The 23661-nt window shown below is 40.6% G+C and overlaps 1 protein-coding gene across 4 annotated transcripts in view; it reads right to left on the bottom strand.

Annotated features, from left to right (window-relative positions):
- fto (FTO alpha-ketoglutarate dependent dioxygenase) overlaps positions 1 to 23661 on the bottom strand; it is a 391304-nt gene that overhangs the window by 24249 nt on the left and 343394 nt on the right. For all 4 annotated transcript variants that reach the window (XM_080187014.1, XM_080187015.1, XM_080187016.1 and 1 more), the window contains one exon: positions 7666 to 7811. In XM_080187014.1, coding sequence (XP_080043140.1) covers positions 7666 to 7811 — 146 coding nt within the window. The remainder of the gene's footprint in view (positions 1 to 7665; positions 7812 to 23661) is intronic.

The raw sequence follows: 23661 nt of genomic DNA, 5'->3' as shown, positions 1-23661 counted from the left end.
AAATACAGTAATCATAAATGAAGATATCTGTATGAGGCTAGGCTTACAATGGTGGCCCCATCAGGAGTTTCTCTCAGTTCCTACTACATTGAGGTTTCTCCCGAACTGAATTCATTTCTGGTGGCTATTGTACACAGAGGCACAGTATTGGTGCAGGGAATGAAAAATGGCCTCTGTCATCCCTTCTCCTCACCAAGCAGATTTAGTAAAGAGTCATATTGTATAGCTAAATAAATACTGGTGAACTGAAGAGTGTGGAAATTTATTTAGGCTTTTTTTTGACCAATCTCAATGTCTGCAGACAGAGACTGAAGGACCACAGTGTTAAATCAGTGACTGCATTATGGCAGATGGAAATTGGTCCAGGGATCTCCCAATCCCTGAAATCCATAGGACAGATCATTTATCAGTTATTTGCAGGGCTTGCAATTAAGTGAATTTTGCCTGTGGTGACATCAATGAGACTCAGTGGGCACTCGGATGTGTTTCTCCCAGTGGCTTCCCATCAATCCAAAGCGTCATTGACTGCGCACGTGGCAATCTATGCAGCTGCATAAATGTACTTGCAGCTGGGGAGCTGCTACGATGCTTTCAACACCTTGCAGTACTTTGAGCTCCTTGACATTCTTGGACCTAGAAGCAGTCTTAAAAGGTGGCTGCGGGGTAAGAAGGCACACCCCATTTAAAATGTGCCTGATGACATCTATCAACCAATGAAACCCCATAATGCAATGATGAATGTCATTTGACCACCAGATGTGTGATCAAACAAGCCTTCAGCACGCTGAAGATACCTTTCAAAAGCTTAGCAAACAAGAACAGGGAAGATGGGCAGTAACGCTGACTGGGATGGGGAGAGGCAGGCAACAGTTGAGAAGGACAACATTTTTCACCACTCTATGTGGCTAAAGGTATAGCTGTACCCTTCTGGCCTGCACTGAATCCATTTCACAATGCTCCTGCTGCCAACCTCCTCAGCCATTTCCAGCCACACACCTTTGAAGCAATAGCAGGTTTCTTACTTCCTTTGCTGGGTACAAGCATATCTCTCCACTTCCTCACAGCCCCCAGCAGCACATCAAGAGCAGTGCCCTTGAAGCTTTTGGGCATTCCACATCCACTTGTACACTTCCAACTCTAAACTCTGCCAGTCTTCAGATTTAGTTTTTGAATGCTGGAGTTGAGGGTCACTTATTGTGGGTTCTCATCATGTCTGCTGCCACACAGTCAACCCAAAACCAGAAATAAAATGATAAAAGAGATGGCAGTGGTAAAATTCTATCGACAATCCTTATGGAACATACCTGTGGTTTTCCACGTGAAAGTGGAGCCCTCAGCTCCCTCCCTCTCCCCACCCTGGTCGCAATACTCCTCAAGAGTTAAACATGCACTAGATGCTCATGATGTAAATAAGATTTGTCAAAGGATGCTTCAGCTTGTGGGCTATGTGAGTTGGATCCTGGTGACCAGAGGAACTACTGTTATCCACATTCTGCTGCATAAGGAGTTGAATGGCAGTCATCTGCCACAAACATAATCAAAGTAAATTAAGATGCAATGAATCAGCCTGTTGTGTGTCTGAAAAGGTTTAGCCTAATATATCGAATGTATACATTTGTGCATATTTGGACAAGTGCTGCAGACCTCATCAGGCTTTTGCTTTTACATTAACAGTTAGGTGAAAACCTGCTTCACGTCAGGTTCAAATGCACTGGGTCTCTCTCAGGTTGACCTCTAATAAGCCACCAAATAGCGTAGCCAAGCACTGATATAAAGTGTTGTATTTAGATAAGAATTAATGAGGACCCTCACGTGTAGCTGCTTGTATTACAATGTAGAAGCAATTCGTTGAAAAGTATTTAAGTTGGAACAAAATACAAGCTTGTCTTTCTTTCATTTAAAGCTGTACAGCATAAGCCATGGGAACAGGAGAGCTCAAAGGCATCTTATCATTCTCATCTTTATTGGTTTTGGGCAATTTCTTCTCCAACTGAGCATCTGTCAGCTCAGTTTCAATGATCAAATACATTTTATTTTTCTGGTGCTTCACCCTCCACTGGAACTTTTGACAGAAATCACACAAGGATCTGATTGAGGGAAATACAACAGAAACAATGGGCATGGTTGTCACTGCCTCTTCATACATCATGAGGAGTCCAACATGAAGTTCAACATTAAAATATGAAAAGCAAGTGACAGAGCAACAAAGCAAATGGCAAACACTTCAGAAAATATTCTAACTAAAGCTACCTATCAGGGGATAGTCCTATGTGATGCAGAAAGGGAAAGCTAGATAGTCCTCACCAATATGGGCGGCATGGTAGCACAGTGGTTAGTACTGTTGCCTCACAGCGCCAAGGACCAGGGTTTGATTCCTGGCTCGGGTCACTGTCTGCGTGGAGTCTGCATGGTTTCCTTCGGGTTCTCTGGTTTTCTCACACAGTCCGAAAAATGTGCTGGTTAGGTGCATTGGCTATGCTAAATTCTCCCTCATTATACCTGAGCAGGCGCCAGAGTGTGGCGACTAGGGGATTTTCACAGTATTTGCACTTTATTGCAGTGTTAATGTAAGCCCACTAACGACAATAATAAATAAATGTCTTTGAAAATAAGTGTTTCTTCTAATTGGTTTTTAATTTCTCCATGTTTCTCCATATGATGAATGCTTGACAAAAAAACTGGTCTTGAGCACTTCCTTCACTAAGAATACACCTCCAATTTTCTGACCTATCAACACTACAGCACCGTTGACATCTGGGAAGAAGCCTGCAGTCCAAACTATCCTGTTCCTTCAGATGAACAGATGTAGGCAAGAAGCCTCATTGGAGTAAACATATAGGGAAGGAACAGAGGTGCTAAGAAATAGATTGAAATAATAAAATTAATGAAAACCTGTCTGCTAAAACCGCAAAACTGCACCAGGATTTGGCACAGAAGGACAACTTAAGTAAAACTGATGTACGTTACTGACTGCAAGTGCAGACAGGCAAATAGATTGGTATCTTTTGTAATCAATTCAGCTTGTCAAACATGTAGACAACTTCAATTCATTCGTCTTAGGTTGATGAAAACTAAAAGTAAGCAAAGACATGTACAAAAGCATTCTTAAAACAGTTCTGCCCTACAATATTAAGATATAATTTGAACCATTTCCCAAGTTTGTCTGATCTCAGATTTATGTCAGAGGGGATTAACCCTTACTACACCACAGAAATGTTCTGCAACATTTCAAAAATCAGAAATTGCCAGATATTCAGTTCAGTAATTGATACGATGTTTCCAAAGCAGAAAGGAAGGATACAAGTACTCAATTTATTACTCTGACAAATAAAGACATATATATAGTTCTGAGGTACATGAACAGGCAAGTTGCTTTTGCTTTGTAACTGTGGGATGATCAGTGTTTCATTTAGGAAACATTGCCTTTATCCTTCCAGGTAGTAAATCAGAAATCATTAATAATATACCGCTTGTGATGGGCTCATCATACTGATTTACTATTGGAACAATTTTCCAGCGTAGTTTTGTGAACAGCATTGCTTTAAAGGCTTAAAGACAAAAACGTGTTCCCAGCATATGGGAAATTAAACAATTTACATGCTGCTCTCTGTAACTCAATTTATTTTCATTCCTCTTACAGCAGCTTGCATTATTTAACATCACCATTGAAATTTTCTGTCCTGTAGGTTGCAAAGAACGTCAAAGAATTCAAAGGGTTAATGTACTTGTCAGGAATGAGAACAGGCCCGTTAATATATATTTTAACTTGTTGATCCTAAATCAAAATTGCATTTTGTTTTCATGGACAGCTTGGTTATGGTGGGTGAGTGTTTGGTAAATAATCTGGCTTTCCATAATAGATCCTGGAATTCCATAGGTACAGCATCTTAAAACTGGAAACCTTGGGTATGAGGCTGTATCTCAGATTTCAATTCTTGCTGAATTCCAGGTGGGGCAGTTTGGGTCAAGCCAGGTTGGATGGGGTCAAAGGTTGCTCAGAGCACAGGAATAGACTGGCACGCAAGCAGCAAAGGAGATAACCATTCAAACACCACACTGTGCCAATCTAGCTGAATTGTACTGGCCAGTTTTTTTTATCTTAACTTGATTAAAATTGATGTATGACACACTTGGTTTCTGGACAACTACAGTCAAATCTACGACAGTGTAACTGTACTAGATTAACTGCGACATTTTCTCTTTGTGTCCCAAGGACAAGGTCCAAAGATGTGCAGGTTTGGTGGATTTGCCATGATAAATTGTAACTTGGTGTCAAGGGGATTAGTGGGGTAAATACGTGGGGTTACAGGGATAGGCCTAGGTGGGATTGTTGCCAGTGCAGGCTCAGTGGGGTGAATGACTTCCTTCAGCCTAAGGATTCTATGATTCTGACTCCAGCAAGATTGCGAATGGTACAGTACATGTCTAATACATATAGCTAGAATTGTTTAACTGAGTACATCAGTCATGTTAACACTCAAATCTGATATTTCAGAAGTTTGAAATTCTGTTGGCAGTTCCTTTAAGCGCACACTGCATTTGTGTAGTAATTGCAGACATGAATCCCATGCACCACGCCATGATTATTCTGATTGCATGGCCCGGAAAGAAATATGGGTTTACATCTACTGCAGCCTGTTGCTGGTGCTAAGGGAAGTAGCTCAGAAGTGACTGAAATGTCATCAAGGGGTAGGCATGTCAATGATAATTAAATGCATAAGACAGAAAATTCAAAAAAGAGCAGATCATTACAGCAGGTATAAGTCCACTTGGAGATATTAATGTGGAAAGGGTCAACTCGAGAAAAAGATCATGCGAACATAAGAAGACAATTAAGATGAAAACAAAGACAGACAGAAAGAGAGATTAAAAACAAAAAAAAATCTTGTGGTCATAGTACTTTGAAAGATTGATGAAACATAAATAGAACAATGGTTTAATAAACATGATACAAGTCCCTTGCATTACCTTTCTGTGATTTTCTCAGGCAATGTCAATTATGACCAAAAGGAAGACAGGCAATTTGTGCTTGATTCTCCAGCAATATTACACTCCGCCAGCAATCGGCAAGTGTGTAGAAGTTGCCAAGGTATAATTTTTAGGTTCTACTGTTGGGAAATACTTGTCTCCCACTTTTCAAGCCCCAAAATGAGGCACCTGAGTTAGAAAAGTGTGCAGTGTGCTGATGGGGATAAATAAGGAATGAATGAGGAAGTAGAGAGATGAAAATGTTTGTGGGCACAAACACTCTTCTACTGTTTCAACAGAATCATATTACTGCACAGCTTGTTTCATCACAATACCAAGTTTATTTTTAAAAAGGGAAAACAGAGGCTAATAGAACATCTGAAGTGTAGTCAAGGCCACACGTGAAAAGTGTGGCTACCATTCTGATATATGGGACAAGAGTCCTATATTTCAAAAATGATATTCTACCCCTTCATATCAGAGGAATATTGGAAGGGTTGTGGCTAATAATACACAGATGATAAAGAAAATAAAAAAAATTCTTTAGGGTACACAACATAGCTCTCACTGTTGGCAGCAAGAATGTCCATCTTTCCAGTATGAAGTAGTGCAGAAATGTCCTGGAAATGAAGCAATAGTAGTAGACAACATGGGCACCTCCCCATTAACTGGTTTGAGTGAGGTGCAAGAGGCATTACCCTCCCTGCCTCTTGCACCTCACTCGAAATATAAACCATTTAAATGATACTGCTGCTCCATGTTCTTCCTCTAATGTGCGTGATTGTTTGTATTAAACTGCATCTGTTATGTGTTTGTCCATTTCAACAGACTCAATGGGCCTGAATTTTTCATCCATCAGGTGAACGTTCTGGCGTGCCCAGAAGCAGGCACAAAACACACTCTTGGCTTTGAGCGGCTGTGTAGTGTGATTTCACACTAGCTGGTTAATTAATGGCTGAGAAAAGCTTAGCACTGCCAGTGAGGGCAGGCACTGAGAAAAGCAGGCTGGCGCACCCAATGTGCTCCATTTATGGGAGGAGTCACTGCAGTCAACTGGTGTTTAAGTCATTTAAGTTGGCTTCTTGATTGCCGGTGGGCACACCTTGGACTCTCAGGGCTGCCTGCTGACCAAAATATTGCATGAGTGCACAATGACATTGGGTTGTGCGCCCAACATCCTCTTCTGCAATTTCAAGCTGTTCAGATCGAGTGCGTGTCCTAACTTTAGATATAAAATTCTGGCCTACATGCAACTTCTAAACAAAAGTGCAGCCTGCATCTGTCTCAGGATTACCATTGATTACATACATTTGACAAAATGCCTTTTTCATTGATACAGAATTTTGGCAATGAGTACTGTGGTTACAAAATTAGGTAGTGTCATGAGCAACTCGCTTTCTGAATGTCCAAAGCCTTTCTACCACCTATAAGGAACAAGTTAAGAGTGTGATGGAATACTCTCCACACGCCTAGATGAGTGCAGCTCCAGCAACATTCAAGAAACTAACTCCATCCTGGACAAGGCAGTCTGCTTGATTAGACATTCGCTCGCTCCATCACTAAAGCACAGCTTGTGTGCCATCTACAAAATGGAGGGCAGAAACTTTCCAAGGCTCTTTTGACAGCACTTTCCAAACTCATGAGCTTTAACCCTAGAAGGACAAAGGCAGCAAGAGCATCGCAACACCAATACCTCCAAGTTCCCCTCCAAGTCACACACTATCCTGATTTGGAAATATACATTGCCGCCTTTCCTTCATCAATCACTGGGTTAAATTCCTGGAATTCCTTTTCTAACAGCACACAGACTACAGTGGTTCAAGAAGGTAGCTCAATACCTCTTTCTCAAGGGCAATTAGGGGTGGAAAATAAATACTGGTCTTGAGAACCCATGATTGCATGAATTAAAACAAATATATGAACACAGCACACTGCCTGAATCAGGTTTAGTTTAGTTAAAAAAAATCACTTTTTTTCACTGGTTTTACCTTCCACAAAATAAAATTTGAACAATTACTTTCACAACTCAATAACAAACAAGAAAAACTGGGCCAGTCACGGTGGCACAGTGGTTAGCACTGCTGTCTCATAGTGCCAGGGACCTGGGTTCAATTCCCGGCCTGGGTCACTGTCTGTGTGGAGTTTACATGTTTCCCCGTGTCTGTGTGGGTTTCCTCCAGGTGCTCCAATTTCCTCCCACAGTCCAAAGATGTGTGAGTTAGGTGGATTGGCCATGCTAAATTGCCCCTTAGTGTAAGGGGGACTAGCTGGGGTAAATGCATGGGATTAGGGAGATAGGGCCTGGGTGGGATTGTGGTTGGGCCAAATGGTCTCCTTCTGCACAGCAGGATTCTATGATTCAAACAAGGTGTAATCCATCTGATTTGGATCAAGACAAAGTCATTTCCAACAATCAGTATCACACTTTTAAACCACATTAGCAAGATTTCAAGAGCTCAAAACATATATTGGGGCTGATAACACTGTTAGTTGTTCCTTTTCCTCCCCAGAAATCTTCTTGAAATAAATGTGGCAGAATACTAGGGGACTGGGTGGAGGAAGAAAAATACATTTTATTCTTTACTGGTGTTAAATGTACAAGGAATTTTCGTGCATGATGAGCACAGCAATGAGGACATATGATAATAGTCAGGAAATCTATTAACAGCCACTGGCATCTTTTCCTCCCACATTTACCTGCAGACACGAGCTGATTCCTCAGAAGTGAAATAATTTCTTCTAAGTCAAACGGGAGAGGCATATCAGGGTCCCCTCTGCACCAGTGAGGACGACATTCTGGCTGCTCATCAACTGGTAGACTATTGGCAAGTCTGGACTGACACCTGGAACAAAAACACAAGAGTTGTCAAAAGTACAAAGTTGAAGCAATTTCATCGATATAACCAGATCAAAACAAATTACATCAGGACCCGAGTTAAAGTCAAAAGAAACTTAAAAATAATTGCTTATTAAAGCAATTAAATCATGAAACACAATCTAAAATATAAGGGAGATAAATCCTTCATTTTTATAAGTAACAAACTCTTAAGCTAGTTTTGAATTCATTGACAATATTTGCCAACTGTAGCATGTCGTTGGAAAATAAAGGGCATATTGTTGCACAGTCCCCTGAAGCAAATTTGGCTTATATTGTCTCATACATGTTGTAATTTTCTCATCAGTTTCATTAAGTTGGAAAGTAAATACTGTTTTAACTTATAACTTTTGACTTTGTCTGGCTCTTCAGTAAATTGCTTAATCTGACAGCAAAGATCTTTATTCAATTGTAAGACATTTGTCTTACATGAAATATACTAGATCTACGTTAACATGTCAGATTTATTAAAAGTAATGTTGAAAACAGTACAGCTCAAAAATGTACTTTGTGACTTGATAACCTAAGATGAAAGCCCACTACAAAACAGATCTTCAAAGCTTGCTCATTAGAATGCAAAAGATGTGGTGCATTTCTTTTAATCACAGATTGCGATACTGCGAAAGACCCAGCTGTAGTACTGTAATCTCCACAGCATCAGAGATTAGAAGTCAATTTACTTCAGTCTACTGAACATCGTGAATTAAATCTCACATTCCTTGCTCCTTTATGACAACGAGATGTCTTTGAAAAAAATTAACACACAAATATGAATTAGTCAATATTTGAATTGACATGAATAACTGGGTTTTAAAACAGATGAATTATAGAACTGGAGTGTTACTAATATAGCTGTATAAACAGATACATATTTAATACTATATATACATTTAAAGTGATTAGGCAGTCAAAGTGTGTCTAATTGCTTCACAAACAACTACACTATTTAGTCTGATAGAACATTACATGGTGAGGACAGTATTAACATATAACATACCAATATATCTTCAGTAGCCTACATCATTTCAGGATAATAGCATCTGTTAACATGCACTAAGCACTATTATGTAGCACATCACTTCATAAATAATAAGATTATCTGACCTCAGGCCTTGAAAAGAGTAATGCGTTTAAATGTTCTCATTATTTATTTAAAACAAGAATTAAGGGAACAAAAGCTATGTAGGACAGCTCAGTTACTATAAATGACTAAGTGCACAGGATAAAGAAAATTCCAATTAAAACACTTTCATGTCTCTCGATAAAAATAGGAGCTTCATACCAATTATTTTGTCATTTTTAAATTTACTTTTTAAATCAAAGTTGAAGAATTGTTAAAGGAATCATAGGGATGGATACAACGCTTACAACACTATAATTAGTCAGTTTTGTTAGGGTGTGGGTTAATTAAAGGTTTCTGAGCAGTCAATAGAAGGTTAATGTAAAAGTCAAGGGACAAAATGCCTTTCAGCTCAGCATCACTCTGCACTAAATGACTTCAACATTGAGCTTGGTCTTCAAGATCAATAGTTTTTCATAGCAAAGCCATTCATGTGACTTTTAAAACTGTGCTATCATTTTCAGTTGAGCTGTATTTCAAGATTGTTACAAATTCAGCTCCGCACAACAAAAATTGTTCTAATTATGTATTTTTAATAAAAACAGCTGCAGCCTTTCTTGTTATAAAGTCATTTTCCAGTTTCTTTGAGAAAAAGGGATGTCCGATAAGTATAACGTATTGTTTGAATGCTCACTCAGAGGTGAAACTAATGGAACTGAGTGGAACCTTAAAACAGTCTGACAAAAAAAGCACAGAACACTTGTCTGATAGAAGTTAAATGCTGGGTAATAATTGTAAGGACAGATCTTCATAATCGGTGCTGTGGGCCACTCGTAGGTAAAATGCTAAAATGATGCCAGACACATCACTAGAATACTGATGGCTAAATGTTTGAAAGATCCAGCCAAACTTTAGAGAAGGATAAAGTTGAGGTGGATTCTGGCACATTGAAAATATAATGGCAGTGCGCCAATTACAGCATAGCAGAATATGTGGGGGTTTACAATTATTTTTATGTGTAGCAGAAAATCATAGTGCTATTTCTTAATAAGGCAAGCACAACCTCAGTTACGTTTAAAGATGCGGAGCTACAACATCAGCCATGCTTTACTTCCTGTGTCAGACAGAGCCTGGTGCAGCACCTTAGCACAGGCACATTCCTTCACTTAGTCTCAGTAAAGTCTCTGACTCCATTGAAGCAACAGCAGGAGACTACACTGACATTTTAAATACAGTGAAAACACTCTGCCCAGCTGATGAGTAAGCTGCTTAACGTTTAAGCCTATACCAACCGCAAGAGGCAGACTGGCACTGGCAATGGTATAATCTTAGTGGCGGTCATCATGTTATGATTCAACTGCACACTATTTATAACGAAGCTAACAAAAGAAACACTTGGGAATGAGATGGAATGGCAATAATAGGTTTTGTATAATACCGTCATCATCTGTCCTCAATGTGGCAAGACACTACATATGCAGTCAATTACTGGCTAAAAAAACAAGTACTCTCAAACATACACACCAATCACTTAAGAAGGGGTCTTGCCCTCACCGTCGCTTTATAAAACCAAACATTTACAACTCCTGATCAACTTTAACTTCCTTCTGTTTTCCTTTCCCATTAATTAATGTTGACTTTAAAAAAAATGCTTAAACAGTTAGGAGCACTGGGGGACTGGGCCAGTAGGAATTACTGCGCTCAGCAAGGTGAGAGAATTGAATTAATATTAGCCAAGATACAGATGCTAACTGAGCATACTTCAGCAATCTTATATTTCTAATAGTGTACATGTTATTCCAGTTCATTTGTACTGTCAGGGTCAATAAATCCTACAAGTTAGTGTCCCTAATGGGGTTATGAGCATTCACTGTTCAAGCAGCACTCAGGGGTGAAATTCTTCTCTTAATGAAAAATTGGGCAATGCCTGTTTTCTTCACAATTAATGACCCCCTAATGAAGTTGCAGGAATGTGCACCTTTAACATGTGCAATTTCTGAGAATGTGATTTCGTTAGCAGCTGCTAATTATGGAGCTGAGAAACAGGATTTCTCCTGTTTTTGGTTAAAAAGCAATTTCATCCCTCCATGTTACATTTAAAGCAAAGAGATAGAAAATAAATTAAAAAGGGTGTTAAAAGTTAACAGTAATCCTTTACAATCAGTTATAGTGCCAAAACAGTGTACCAAATAAGACATGTTGCAAGCAACGAAGCAAAAAAAACATGCAGGAGGATTTGGACAACATTCAGTTAGGGCTGATAAATAACAAGTAACATTCATGCTACACAAGTACCAGGCATGACCATATCTTTTCATTACCATCACTGAATCCCCAACTATTACATCTTGGTGACTACTATTGATCAGAAACTGAAGTGTAAGAGAATACTCTTCACTCGCCTAGAAGTACAGCTCCAACAATATTCAAGAAGCTTGGCACCATTCAGGAGAAAGTAGCCTGCTTGATTGATATCCCATTCACCACCTTAAACATTTAATTCCTCCACCACTGACATACAGTGGCAGCAATGTCTACCATCTGCAAGATGCAATCCAGGAACTCATCAAGACTCCTTGGACAGCACCTTCTAAACCTGTGACCTCAAATACACAGAATATCCTGTGAAAAAATAAAAAGAAAATAAATGAGGACTTAAATCTAACCTGGCATCTATTTGATCTGATCAGTATAATCAGAGAATCATAGAATCCCTAATGCAGAAGAGGCCATTCGGCACAGATTTTCTTGACAGGGTATTTTAATCATGCCCTCTCCTCTGCCCTATCTCCATGATCTTACACATTTACTTCGCTAATCCACCTAACCTGCACATTTTAGGACACTATGGGGCAATTTAGCACAGCCAATCCACCTAACCTGACATCTTTGGACTGTTAATGTGTTGTGTGCCTCAATGACTTGCTTTTTAATTTTAACCTGTTGTAACTTGATAATCATGGACTACCTTGGAATGATCAGATTCAAGCTGCAAGGATCCATTAGAATGGCAAGCTTTATCTATAACATATTCTTTCAACTGGTGCCTGCACTCACAGGGAAAGTGAAGTGTAAATGAATTTGTAAACAAGATAAACTACCTTCACCAAAACAAATACATTAATCATGGCACATTTAATTGAAATGATTTCACTAGGTTATTGGTTTGCCTAGACATGCTAACTGAGGATACTGAGCTCTCTGGATAAATAAACCCACTATACATGGCTGATAATGTATCCCTTTCTGTTGCCCTTTGCAAAATGCTCACGTAAGTGGAATTAAAATTAAACTAGTAAGTAGAATAAAAATAATGGCCAGGATTCTCTGATCCTGCTGCAGTGAATGGAGATCTGGGTGAGCGCCAAATTCTCTGCTCTTTCTGGCTGCAGCGGCGGGCGTCTACGTACAACATTGGAGAATTCCGGCCAATATGTCCTATATCAGACAGAATAGAAATGCATCTTATATCTGCCATAAAATATTTTACTGTTACATCATTGCTTAAGTTGGTCACAAATTAATAAAACTGCAAAATTAGGCTGCTGCTATTGTATAACTGGGAAGAGAACACAGGGCTGCAGGTGAGTTTTTGCCCCAGCTTTTCTTTAACTTATCTTTCTTCTTTTGCCCTTGCAATGCAAGTTCATATTCCCATATTTTCAGCTTCACTTTGAAAAAGTCCTTTTTTTCCTTAACTTTTGTTGATTGTTTTCTTCTGACACTTATCAATGTGTCACTTCCCTTAGCTTTCATGCATGTCTGTTCTTCTTGCATTCTTTTCCCAAATAATCTTGTGTAAGTTATCACATTGACACTTATACCTAAACAGGGCGATTCAGTCTACATTGGATTTTTTTCATGGTCATTTGCTTGGGTCAGTCTCAGTGAAGAGAAAGTACTTAAAATCCCCAGTGCTCTATACCTGGATTCTTAAGCCAAATTTCAAATAATGGGACCAAACATACAACATGAAAAGCTGACAATGTGGAGCTATTTGCAACAAAGCAAGGCAGATTATTGAGTGTTCTTGTAGAGATATTTAAAAAGGTGAAAAGATGGGACAGGGTAGATAGTAACACACAATTTCCAATGGATGAGTAGCTGAGAATAACAAGACATTGATAGAAGGTAAAATGACAGATTTACAACAGAATACTGTAAGGGAAATTTGTTTACACAGTGGGTTGCAAGGCTGTGGAATGCACTGTTGGAGTTAATGATTTAAGTATGCCCTATTTTAGAATAGGTTAGGTGACTGAATGAAGGGCAGTTAGCAGGAGAAATTGATATTGGAAAATGGTAAATACATGGGATTAGGGCTCATGATCTTGTGGAGGGTAACTACCAACGCAGTTCAGTTGAACTGAATTGCGAGATTCCATGTTGCAATTATTTTTACAACACATTTCCTCAATTACAACAATAACTATATATTTTAAAAATACATCAGGAGCAGAACAGGAGGAAAATCATTTATCCACACCCTCTTCACATTGAAAGAGGCTGTAATGGAGATTGTGACCTGGGAAACACGGAGTGATGCAACCCCCTTCCACAGTTTATTTGACCGACACTGAAATACCTTGTTCTGTGCACAGAACTTGATAAATTGGTCCTGATTTGAGTTCACAATTGTTTTCTCTCTCTACTTACACTTGCCATTAACTGCTCACCTTTTCCCATTTCCATCTTCCCATTTTATATCAGACAGAAATAGAGGGTGCTCTTGGATCAGAAGAAGTTAATGGCAGCTTTCTAGATTGCACTCAAACCTTACTGTTGCAGACACCAGCTAAGAAGCTGGTGCTTGATTAGTTTAGAAAGTCATGTAAAAGGGTTTACACTAGGAGATTCAAGGAGCATGACAGGGAAAGGGTGTGGAGGGGAAGTAATACAATGGTCCACATACAAATGAATTGGAGGCTATCAGTGATGACTTTCAGGGCACAACTTACAGAAGAAGACTGATGGTGTGCAAGACAAGCTACTCAATGCACGAGACAGTCTGCTAGTAAGCCTGCACACAATGTTAGGAGTTTGCAAGATCCAACAACTGGCTGACCACCACTTTCTACAGCCAGTGAAGCCCACATCCTTGAATGAATAAAAATAAACTTCAACTTGTACGGAGCATTCCAAAAAGATGCAAAGACAATGCAGTTTATCCTGAAGCATGTTCAATGAACAGTGTGGCTGGGATGATAACGTTCGAGCCTCTGATGACAACTCTACCACCTTAGGTCAAGATTCTAGTTCCTCCTCTTTCAAAGCACAAAGCAAGAGGTTTTGGGAAGGGAATTCCAAAGCATAATTATACTCCTGAGTATTGTCCTTGCACAGAGCAATATGAGTGCTCTGATGGAATCCCATCACAATGACACTGGCACTTAGTAGTAGAGCCTGGCACACAAAGGGTTAATGTGGGTCTGAGTAAGTATCACACACAAGTGATGTAAGAAGACACATCACTTACAGCCAGGGTACATCTAAAGATGGGTAAAGACCGAGACTGGATTTAGCTTCATATCTGTATCCCTACACTAAATATAATATGTAAGTTATGAGTTGTTAATAAAGACATGTTATTAAAATACAATAGACTATGACAGACTAGGACTCACGCTGCATTGCATTTGAAGCAAGATTCTCCATGGAGGCAGCATTGGGATTAACACTCTCATCCTCACAAGAATGCTGTGAAATTAAGAAAAAGGATATTTTCAATGGATTCTGCACTGAACCTCACTCCCAAGTGAAAGTATAAATGCTGAGAAAGCTCAGAAGAACCAGGAAGCAAACAAGAAAGGTAAAAGTTCAACTCAAGCAGAAGATGCCTTTGCATCCTCCTTTTAAAGTTCAGCTTCAGCTAGCACAGCTCATAGCCTGGAAGGGTGTTTTTTTTTACTTCTAGTCCTGAGAAGCCCCTTTTAAGTCATTCAGGTAGAAGTGCTGTTTGAGAGCAACCCATCACCAAACCTGATCCCATAGTCTGAGTCTCAACAAATAGCTCCCAAGTCCAGCAAAAAAAAATTGAGTTTGTCCATTCTGGATTCCTTGCAATCCATCGAAGTTCGTAAACTGCAAGCTAGTGGTTATTTTCCAAGAGTCCTGACTTGTAATGTGATACCAATGAATGAACTGAGTTGGTAGGCAGCCAATCTACACCACCATTGCGGTAACTTCTTCTTCAGGCAGCAACGCACTGCCACCATTTCGAAAAGCCCGCCAAAAATACCAGTAAGCGCTGGAAGATCATTTGTTCTGCAGTAACCAGCAACGCCATCTTGGAAGCTTGAAACTTATTAAAGCTGTACTCACATCTTTCAACATTAATAAAATGATTGTGGTTTCATATTTCTAGCTCTATTGGGATTCACCAACAGAGTAGTTCAATCACAGAACTGCAGTCACTGCAGGAAGAAGATTTTTAAGAAACAGTACCGTTGCAAATCTAAATAAATAAATCAGAGGCAGATCAAGTTAGTTCACTCCTTTACTTGATTGGGCCAATAGCAGATATCATTGCATGACAGGTGAATCTTCCGCGAAATTTGATGTTTTGAAATCTTTCTGCGTCTACTTCAACTTGTGATCCGATAAAATGCTGGGGAGAATTAAAGTTCAGCCCCCTGGGGAAACTGTTGATTCCTTCATTAGTGATGTCTGTAGGATGACAGAAGGAAGGGAATATGGTGATTTAAAGTCTGAGCAGAATCATGATGGGTGTTGCAGATGATTCACTCCATGACCCTCTTACGAGCTAAAGATGACCTTACCAAGGATAAGGCTTTCCAGCTATTTAGATTGACTGAACTATGTGAACAACGCAGGACCATTCCAAGGGGAAAGAACACTTCATGGGGAAGAAACCAAACTTTAGGCCACCATATCAAGTCATAAAAACAGAGAAATTAGCCAAATCAGGGAAAGTAACCCTTGAACTGTCGAACAGAGCGACCTCACCTGTACTACAGTGCTAAGTGGCCTCACAGCAGAGATCTGTGTCCTCCAAGTACCGCCTGATGCTTCCACTGTAACAGACAGGGACATTTGGTAAACAGTGCAAGTCAAAACCCCAGCACTGCACAGACACTCCCAAAAGTCATCCATGAGATCCGAGATTGATGACCCAGAAAACACATCACCAGTCTTCTTGCGGAAATCAGAGAATTCAGTTATTTATTTGGAATGCTGTTCTCCTGGTAAAAAGCTATCTAACAAATTTTAAACAGGTTCAGGTGCCAGGGTGACAATACTATCAGATGAGGCAAAATGGCTCTAAGGCCTTTGAATTTGAATAGCAGATACTCTAGCGTATGGAATAAAAGAGTCCAACTCCCATGAGTAAGACTTCAGCATGATCTTTGAACCACTGGGGCACGGTTACAAACATATCTTTGAGCTGATGTGTGTCATCCGTGTCAGCTTTCTCTCTTCTAAGTAGCGATGCCTGCATACCCCTCAATCTCCTCCAGAAGGCAGAAGATGTCGAGACTACCACTGTCATTAGCCAGCCAGAACAGCATGGTTTTGGGTCCTTAAACACTAAAGAATATTCAGATCAGATTTCACGTGCGATCTCACTTTTCTTTCTCCTGAGCAGGTTTGTGCATCATCATTCCATGTCCTGGAATGTTGCCAATGGTCAGACCAACCTACTGCACACAAAGATTAACATAGCATCTCTGGTGGAAGTGGTGTCAGAGAAGAATCAACTGTATAAGGAGTCTCTGCCCCCAACATGATGATGATATCATCGGTAGACATACCAACCACTGTGCACACAGAGCAACTAGCAGTCAGTGTCCTAAAGTCACAGGGATACTGCCCTCTGATAGCAGTTGCACACCATCAACAATGAAATGCAGGGGTGAGAGTGCTGTGCCATCACCTTCTTGCCACAGGAATACTCTCTCTCAGTCTCAGAGAGTTTCCAGATAGCCTAAATAGAAAAGAAAGAAGAAAAGATAATGCCAAGTAGAAGAATAATACCATTTTCATCCACTCTCAAGAAACGATCAAGAGTAACAATAACCGTGCAACATCTAACCATCCAGATGAGGTTTAACATCAAGCAGTGAAAGAAACATGAAACCAAACCCAAACACCAATCCAACTTAAAAGCCAATGACAAGAACAAGCAACACCAGAATCTACTATTCTCCTGACAGAATGACAAACAAGATATAGAAGAGTTAATAGGCCTCCAGGCTGCCTGAAACTCTAACCTCAAGGACAGAAAGGGGGAGATGGGGTAGTGCTAATATTTTTAATGTAATAGCAAAAAGCTTATAATAGCATTATGGTTATAACATGACTCACGACAATGTAAAAGTTGGAAGTAAACTAAAGTAACTCTGTTTCCATGGGAGAAAGACTTGGGGAAAGTGTAGTAGTAGGATCTGGTACATAAAATTTTAATGTGGACACAGTGGTGACCCAGAGCCAGGGTCAATCTAGAGATGGATAGAGATGGGTAAAGATCTTGGCTAGAGTAAGCTTCATATCTGTAATCTCTACTGTTAAAATGTACATGTATATTATTAATTAAAACTAACTGTTAACTCTGAATTACAAAGTCATGGAGTCCAAAGCAGGATTTTTCAAACACCATGGAAAAGGCAGATGATTACATGCTTGCTTCAATACTAGTCAATGAATGAACCATTGCCAATATTGGTGCCAGAAAGGCAGCTAGGCTACACTGCTCTGCCAGCACACTGCTGTTCACAACTTGGGCATTCTAAGATCAGAGCTCCTCAGGTTCTCCCATCATAGCCATCTCATGCATTCATGTGTAGAAGCAGCCTTCCACATCCCATGCTGTTCACCTTGGGACAACACTCAAGACAACCGAATGAGCAAAAAACAGGTGCTCGGCTTTTACATTAGGGTGATTTTTAGTTCTCAAGCATCACTGAATATAAACTTGAATGGTGATTATGGCTACTGTTGCGTAACACATTGTTTGTATTGATGCTTGTATTTAAGATTAGGGGTTATTCAGCTGGATATAAAGAACAATTCTGAAAGTAGAAGAAAATGCTGGTGCATTAGACAGAGTGATAATTGAACAGATCTTTCACTGACCAGTTGCTGATGCAGAGCTGTGGGCACTGATTGTATTACTGACACCTGTTCTTCCTTGGATAGAATCGCTACAGTGTAGGAGGCCATTCAGCACATCGAGCCTTTACCAACAACAATCTCACCCAGGCCATATCCCCATAACCCCAAGTATTTACCCTGATAATCTCCCTGACATTAAGGGGCAATTTAGCATGGTCAATCAATCTAATATGGATGCCTGGTCCTTATTCTCATCTTGCTTGTGCTTTTGGTAATGTTGCTCTAAGGACTGCTGTCTCTGCTGGGTCTGCGCCCTTCCTCCCTTTCACCCACTTGTGATTGCAGGTGCAGGTCTCTGTGCCTTGCTTGTTGCTACTCTGCCTCATCCTCCTCCACCTACAAAAGGCAGTGCAAGCAACATCCCTATTTTGCCACAAGCAATGGGTCAAGTGGCTGCATAGACAAAGTGCTAAAGTTCCAAAAAGGAATTTTTCAAAATGAACATCTCAGTCACCGAAGCCAAAATTGCTCCTCCGAGCCCACAGTCAGCCCTATACGGCTAACAGTACAGCTTTAGATCCCTTTAAATGTGACTGATCTAGCCAGTTTGCTGGTTGTCACTATGAAGAATCTGTCAGCAGGCTATGAACCTGGTATAATCTTGTGTTCCCATTTAATATCATAAGTAGTCCTTCAACAAGCAAAGGATTTATATTGACACATTTTAATGACTTCTAGTATACTGTCATTCAAAGAAAGTGACTCATAGAGACATTAAGCCAGAAAATTTATTACTTGGCTCAGCTGTCACCCAGGACAGCTAAAAGTCACCCAATCATTACAACAACATACCCACATTTTCATACAACACTTTTAAAAAATATGGAATGTCCCAAGGAACTTCACAGGAGGATTATAAGACAAAAAACTACCCTGGGCCACATAAAGAGGTAATAGCTTAAATGACCAAATGCTTGGTTAAAGAGATAGGTTCTTAAAGAAGGAAATCGAGGTGTCGAGGTCAACAGATGAAATTCCGGAACTTAGAGGATAGTCAGATGGAGGCATGGGCACCCATGCTGGAGCAATTAAAGTAGGTTTTACTCAAGAAACGAGGATTAGATGAGTGCAGATATCTCAAGATGTTGTGGGCTGGAGGAAATTATAGAGAAAGGAAGGGGTGAAGTCAGAAAGGGATTTGAAAACAAGCAAGAGAATTTCAAAATCAAGATACCGCTTGACTGGGAAACAACGTAAGTCAGAGCATGGGGGTAATGCAGTGACTGGGTTTTGGTGCATGCCAAGACAGCAGCAGCAGACATTAGGATGACCTCAAATCAGTCACAGACGTTTACAGCATGGAAACAGGCTCTTCGGCCCAACTTTTCCATGCCACCCTTTTTTTAAACCCCTAAGCTAATCCCAATTGCCCGCATTTGGCCCATATCCCTCTATACCTATCATACCCATATAACTATCCAAATGCTTTTTAAAAGATAAAATTGTACCCGCCTTTACTACTACCTCTGGCAGCTTGTTCCTGACACTCACCACCCTCTGCATGAAAAAATTACACCTCTGGACACTTCTGTATTTCTCCTCTCTCACCTTAAACACTTATGCCCTCTAGTTTTAGACTCTCTTACCTTTGGGAAAAGATATTGACTATCTACATTGTCTATGCCCCTCATTATTTTATAGACCTCTATAAGGTCACCCCTCAGCCTCCTATGCTCCAGAGAAAAAAGTCCCAGTCTATTCAGGCTCTCCTTACAACTCAATCCATCCTGATAGTCTCCTAGGAAATCTTTTCTGCACTATTTCAAGTTAAATAATATCCTTTCTATAATAAGGTGACCAGAATTGCAAACAGTATTCCAAGTGTGGCCTTACCAATGTTTTGTACAACTTCAACAAGACGTCCCAATTCTTGTATTCAATGTTCTGACAGGTGAAACCAAGCATGCTGAATGCCTTCTTCACCACTCTGTCCACCTGTGACTTCACTTTCAAGGAACTATGAACACATACCCCTAGATCTCTTTGTTCTGTTATTCTCCCCAGCGCCCTACCATTAACTGAGTAAGTCCTGCCCTGGTTCAATCTATCAAAATGCATTACCATTTAGGAAGTTTAGGAAGGATAGAATGTGGGAGCCTAATGAGAAGTGCATTCAAGTAGCCAAGTCCAGAGGTAGCAAAGGCACGAATGAGAATTTCAGCAGCATATTAGCTGATTCAGCGGCTGCGTCGGTGATGTTACAGAGGTGAAACCTGCTGATCTTACAGATGGTTTGAAAATGTGGCCCTGGTGCTAATTATAACAATGATTTGGAGATGCCAGCATTGGACTGGGGTAAACACAGTAAGAAGTCTCACAACACCAGGTTAAAGTCCAACAGGTTTATTTGGTTGCAAACGCCATTAGCTTTCGGAGCGCTGCTCCTTCATCAGGTGAGTGGGAGTTCTGTTCACAAACAGGGCATATAAAGACACAAACTCAATTTACAGAATAATGATTGGAATGCGAGTCCTTACAGCTAATCAAGTCTTCAAGGTATAGACAATGTGAGTGGAGAGTGTCTGTTAAGTACCAGGCAAGACTGTTCTCTCCTTATTGGGGAACATTTCAGTGGTCACGGACATTCGGCCTCTGATCTTCGGGTAAGCGTTCTCTCAGGCGGCTTTCATGACACACGACAGCGCAGAGTCGCTGAGCAGAGACTGATAGCCAAGTTCCGCACACATAAGAGTGGCTTCAACTGGGATCTTGGATTCATGTCACACTATCTGTAACCCCCACGACTTGCCTGGACTTGCAAAATCTCACTAATTGTCCTGTCTGGAGACAATACACATCTCTTTAACATGTGCTTAATACTCTCTCCACTCAAATTGTCTGTACCCTCAAGACTTGATTAGCTGTAAGGATTCACATTCCAACCATTATTCTGTAAATTGACTTTGTGTCTTTATATGCCCTGTTTGTGAATAGAACTCCCATTCACCTGATGAAGGAGCAGCGCTATAAAAGCTAGTGGCGTTTGCTATCAAATAAACCTGTTGGACTTTAACCTGGTGTTGTGAGACTTCTTACAGCTAATTATAACACCAAGATTGTGAAAATGCTGGTTTGGTCTCAGACTTTTGCCAGGGAGAGTGATGGAGTCAGTGACTAGGGAACAGACTTTGGAATGAGGACTGAAAACAATGGTCTGAATCTTCGCAATATTTAATTGGAGGGAATGTTTGCTCTTTCAGTACTGGATTTTGGATTGGTGGTGTGATAATTTAGCAACAGTGGAGGAGTCCATAAAGGTGGTGATGGGTGTCATCGGTGTACATGTGAAAATGAACACTGTGCTTTCAGTGATGTCGCTGAGTAAGAATGATAATCTTCCCGAGGAGATTGAACTTAGGATATACCTGCCCTCCGACAGTCATTCAGTATTCACAGATAAGGAGCAATACTCAGAGTCTTACTAAGTAAATAACGATCTGCTTTCACAAGTTAAGCCCTCTGAAGGGCAATTTAGTACAAAAAGGTAGGGATGGGGAAATGCCAATGAAATAGTTAATTATTAATAACACAATTCTGGAAAGCACCTTCGGTAAAAATATGCATTAGCAGGTTTTGGGAAGAAAAGCAAGCATAAAACTCTGGGAGTACTAGTGCTTAGAGGCTATTGTTAGTAAGACAATTGTCACATCTCTCATTTCAAAATGAATAACGAAAGCTGAGGTTACTGTATTCTAGCCCTGTTCACATACACCCAAAGGATTTACACAAACACAGGCATCAGATAGAGTCCCTGACATCTGATTGTGGTGTATTATAGAAGTACTTGCCTTATGACAATTAAGCTAACAATTGATAAATTCCATGTACCTCAATAATGTCGATACCAAGGTATTACAAATCTGTCTGTAATCGAGGCCAACATTAGAAAGTTGGCATATTGCGATGCTAGCCTATTGCATTATTACGTACTATGGGTTACATTTTACACAGTGTAAACCCCCAGTGAGTTTACAGATGGGGAGCAGGAGGGAGAGGGTGGGGATTGGGGGGGGGTGACAGGGCAGAGGTGCATAAAACCCAATAAGCGGCCTCCCCGTCGCCTACAGGCCCATCCTAATTTTACTGGGCTCAGGGAGGCTTTGGGCAGCTGGCCTGCTTTGAGTCTATGAAGGCCCTCAAGTAGTTATTCCACCCCTGCTGGTTCTTTACCTGCAGTGGGTAAGACCCACACCATAAGGGAAGACAGGCAACTTAGCTCTGCAGGCTGGTGTTGGGTATGGGAGGGGCCTGTTAGAGGCACTTCTTGAATTCAGCCCCTCACCCACTGAGACGCCCAACTATGGACTTATTGGGCTCCTCAGCATGGTATGACTGCCTGTAATCCTAGTAGTGGCTACTACTACCAGATAGGGCTGCTGGGATCACAGGGATGCCGATCAGCCAACTGGCTGGCCGATATCTATGGTGGGGTTTCCTCCTAAGGAAGGGGAGGAAGTGTTGCCATAAAGCAATTAACACTGCTGTCTGCATTAAATTGCTATCAAACAGATGCCACGGGCAGCCTCCTTCCCATCCCTGACATCTTAATTCGGGGTGGGGGGGGCGGGGGGGTGCAGGGGTTGTGCGGCAGTGACAGAACTGTGGTGCCCCATAAAATCCAGTCATTTATTTTGTTTTGTGGTACAGCTGCCACATGCAATTCACAGCAGAGTGTTTTCTGCTACACATCAGAGTAGAAATAGCAGTATAGCTTCACAGCCTGTTACTGATCTGAACCCAGTATGAAGCAGTGTAGGATCCCCTTGAGGATGTAGTGGCACACCACTTGAGGTTAACATCACATGCAGTTCAATTCCAATTCAATGTCAAATCCAGTTTAAAAGTGGTCAGGGAGTCCCTTAGAACTATATAAACTTAAGATGAGTTTTTTAAAACCATGTTTTGAGACAATGGCTGCTGAAAGCACTCATGCACATGGATAAGTAGAGATATGCCCTGGCCTCAAGAGTCCATTTTGAAGCCAGAGTGCATAAATCGGGTACTGCCAGGCTAGAATCAATTCTGCCGTTATAGTATAAATGCAAACTAAAATTCAAATCACTCCAGGCAGCTTCATTCAACTTAAAACATCTCACAAAGAACTGTGTTGTGCAAGTGTAGGCTGCATGTATAATCAAATACATTTATAAAATGTATAGTCTTAAAAAGACCACTAAAATGCAATGGAGTGCACAGTAGCCATTGTTTAGCTAAGTTGGCCGCATGTCTATCAAACCATTTATGAGAAACAAATTAGGTAACATACAGTTTTAAAACCTTCTTTGCTGAAGGCACTTGTCTGGTCCGTGGCAGCATTTAACACATGAAAATTTACGATCAGCAATTAAGGTTTTAGGCTGGCAGGTAGTATGCTGAAAACATTTTATACCCAGGCCTATTTGTCTCACTGTCAGTAACATGACTGAGGTGATATATGGGACAAAATGACAGCTGAACAGTAAGTGGCATCTGATCTTTGACTCAAGTCACATGATAAGGTCACCTGAAACTTACTCAGTTCCCAGCTGACCACAGGCAACAATATGAAGGTCAAACAGGTTTGCTAATTATATGGATTATGTCTGGAAACACCTAGATACAAGCTGTAGCAGTAGCTTTAGGGTAC

This window comes from Carcharhinus amblyrhynchos, chromosome 4 (assembly GCF_965287045.1).
Source record: "Carcharhinus amblyrhynchos chromosome 4, sCarAmb.v2.hapA, whole genome shotgun sequence".
Taxonomy (NCBI): Eukaryota; Metazoa; Chordata; class Chondrichthyes; order Carcharhiniformes; family Carcharhinidae; genus Carcharhinus; species Carcharhinus amblyrhynchos.
This window is presented reverse-complemented; position numbering and strand designations above follow the sequence as displayed.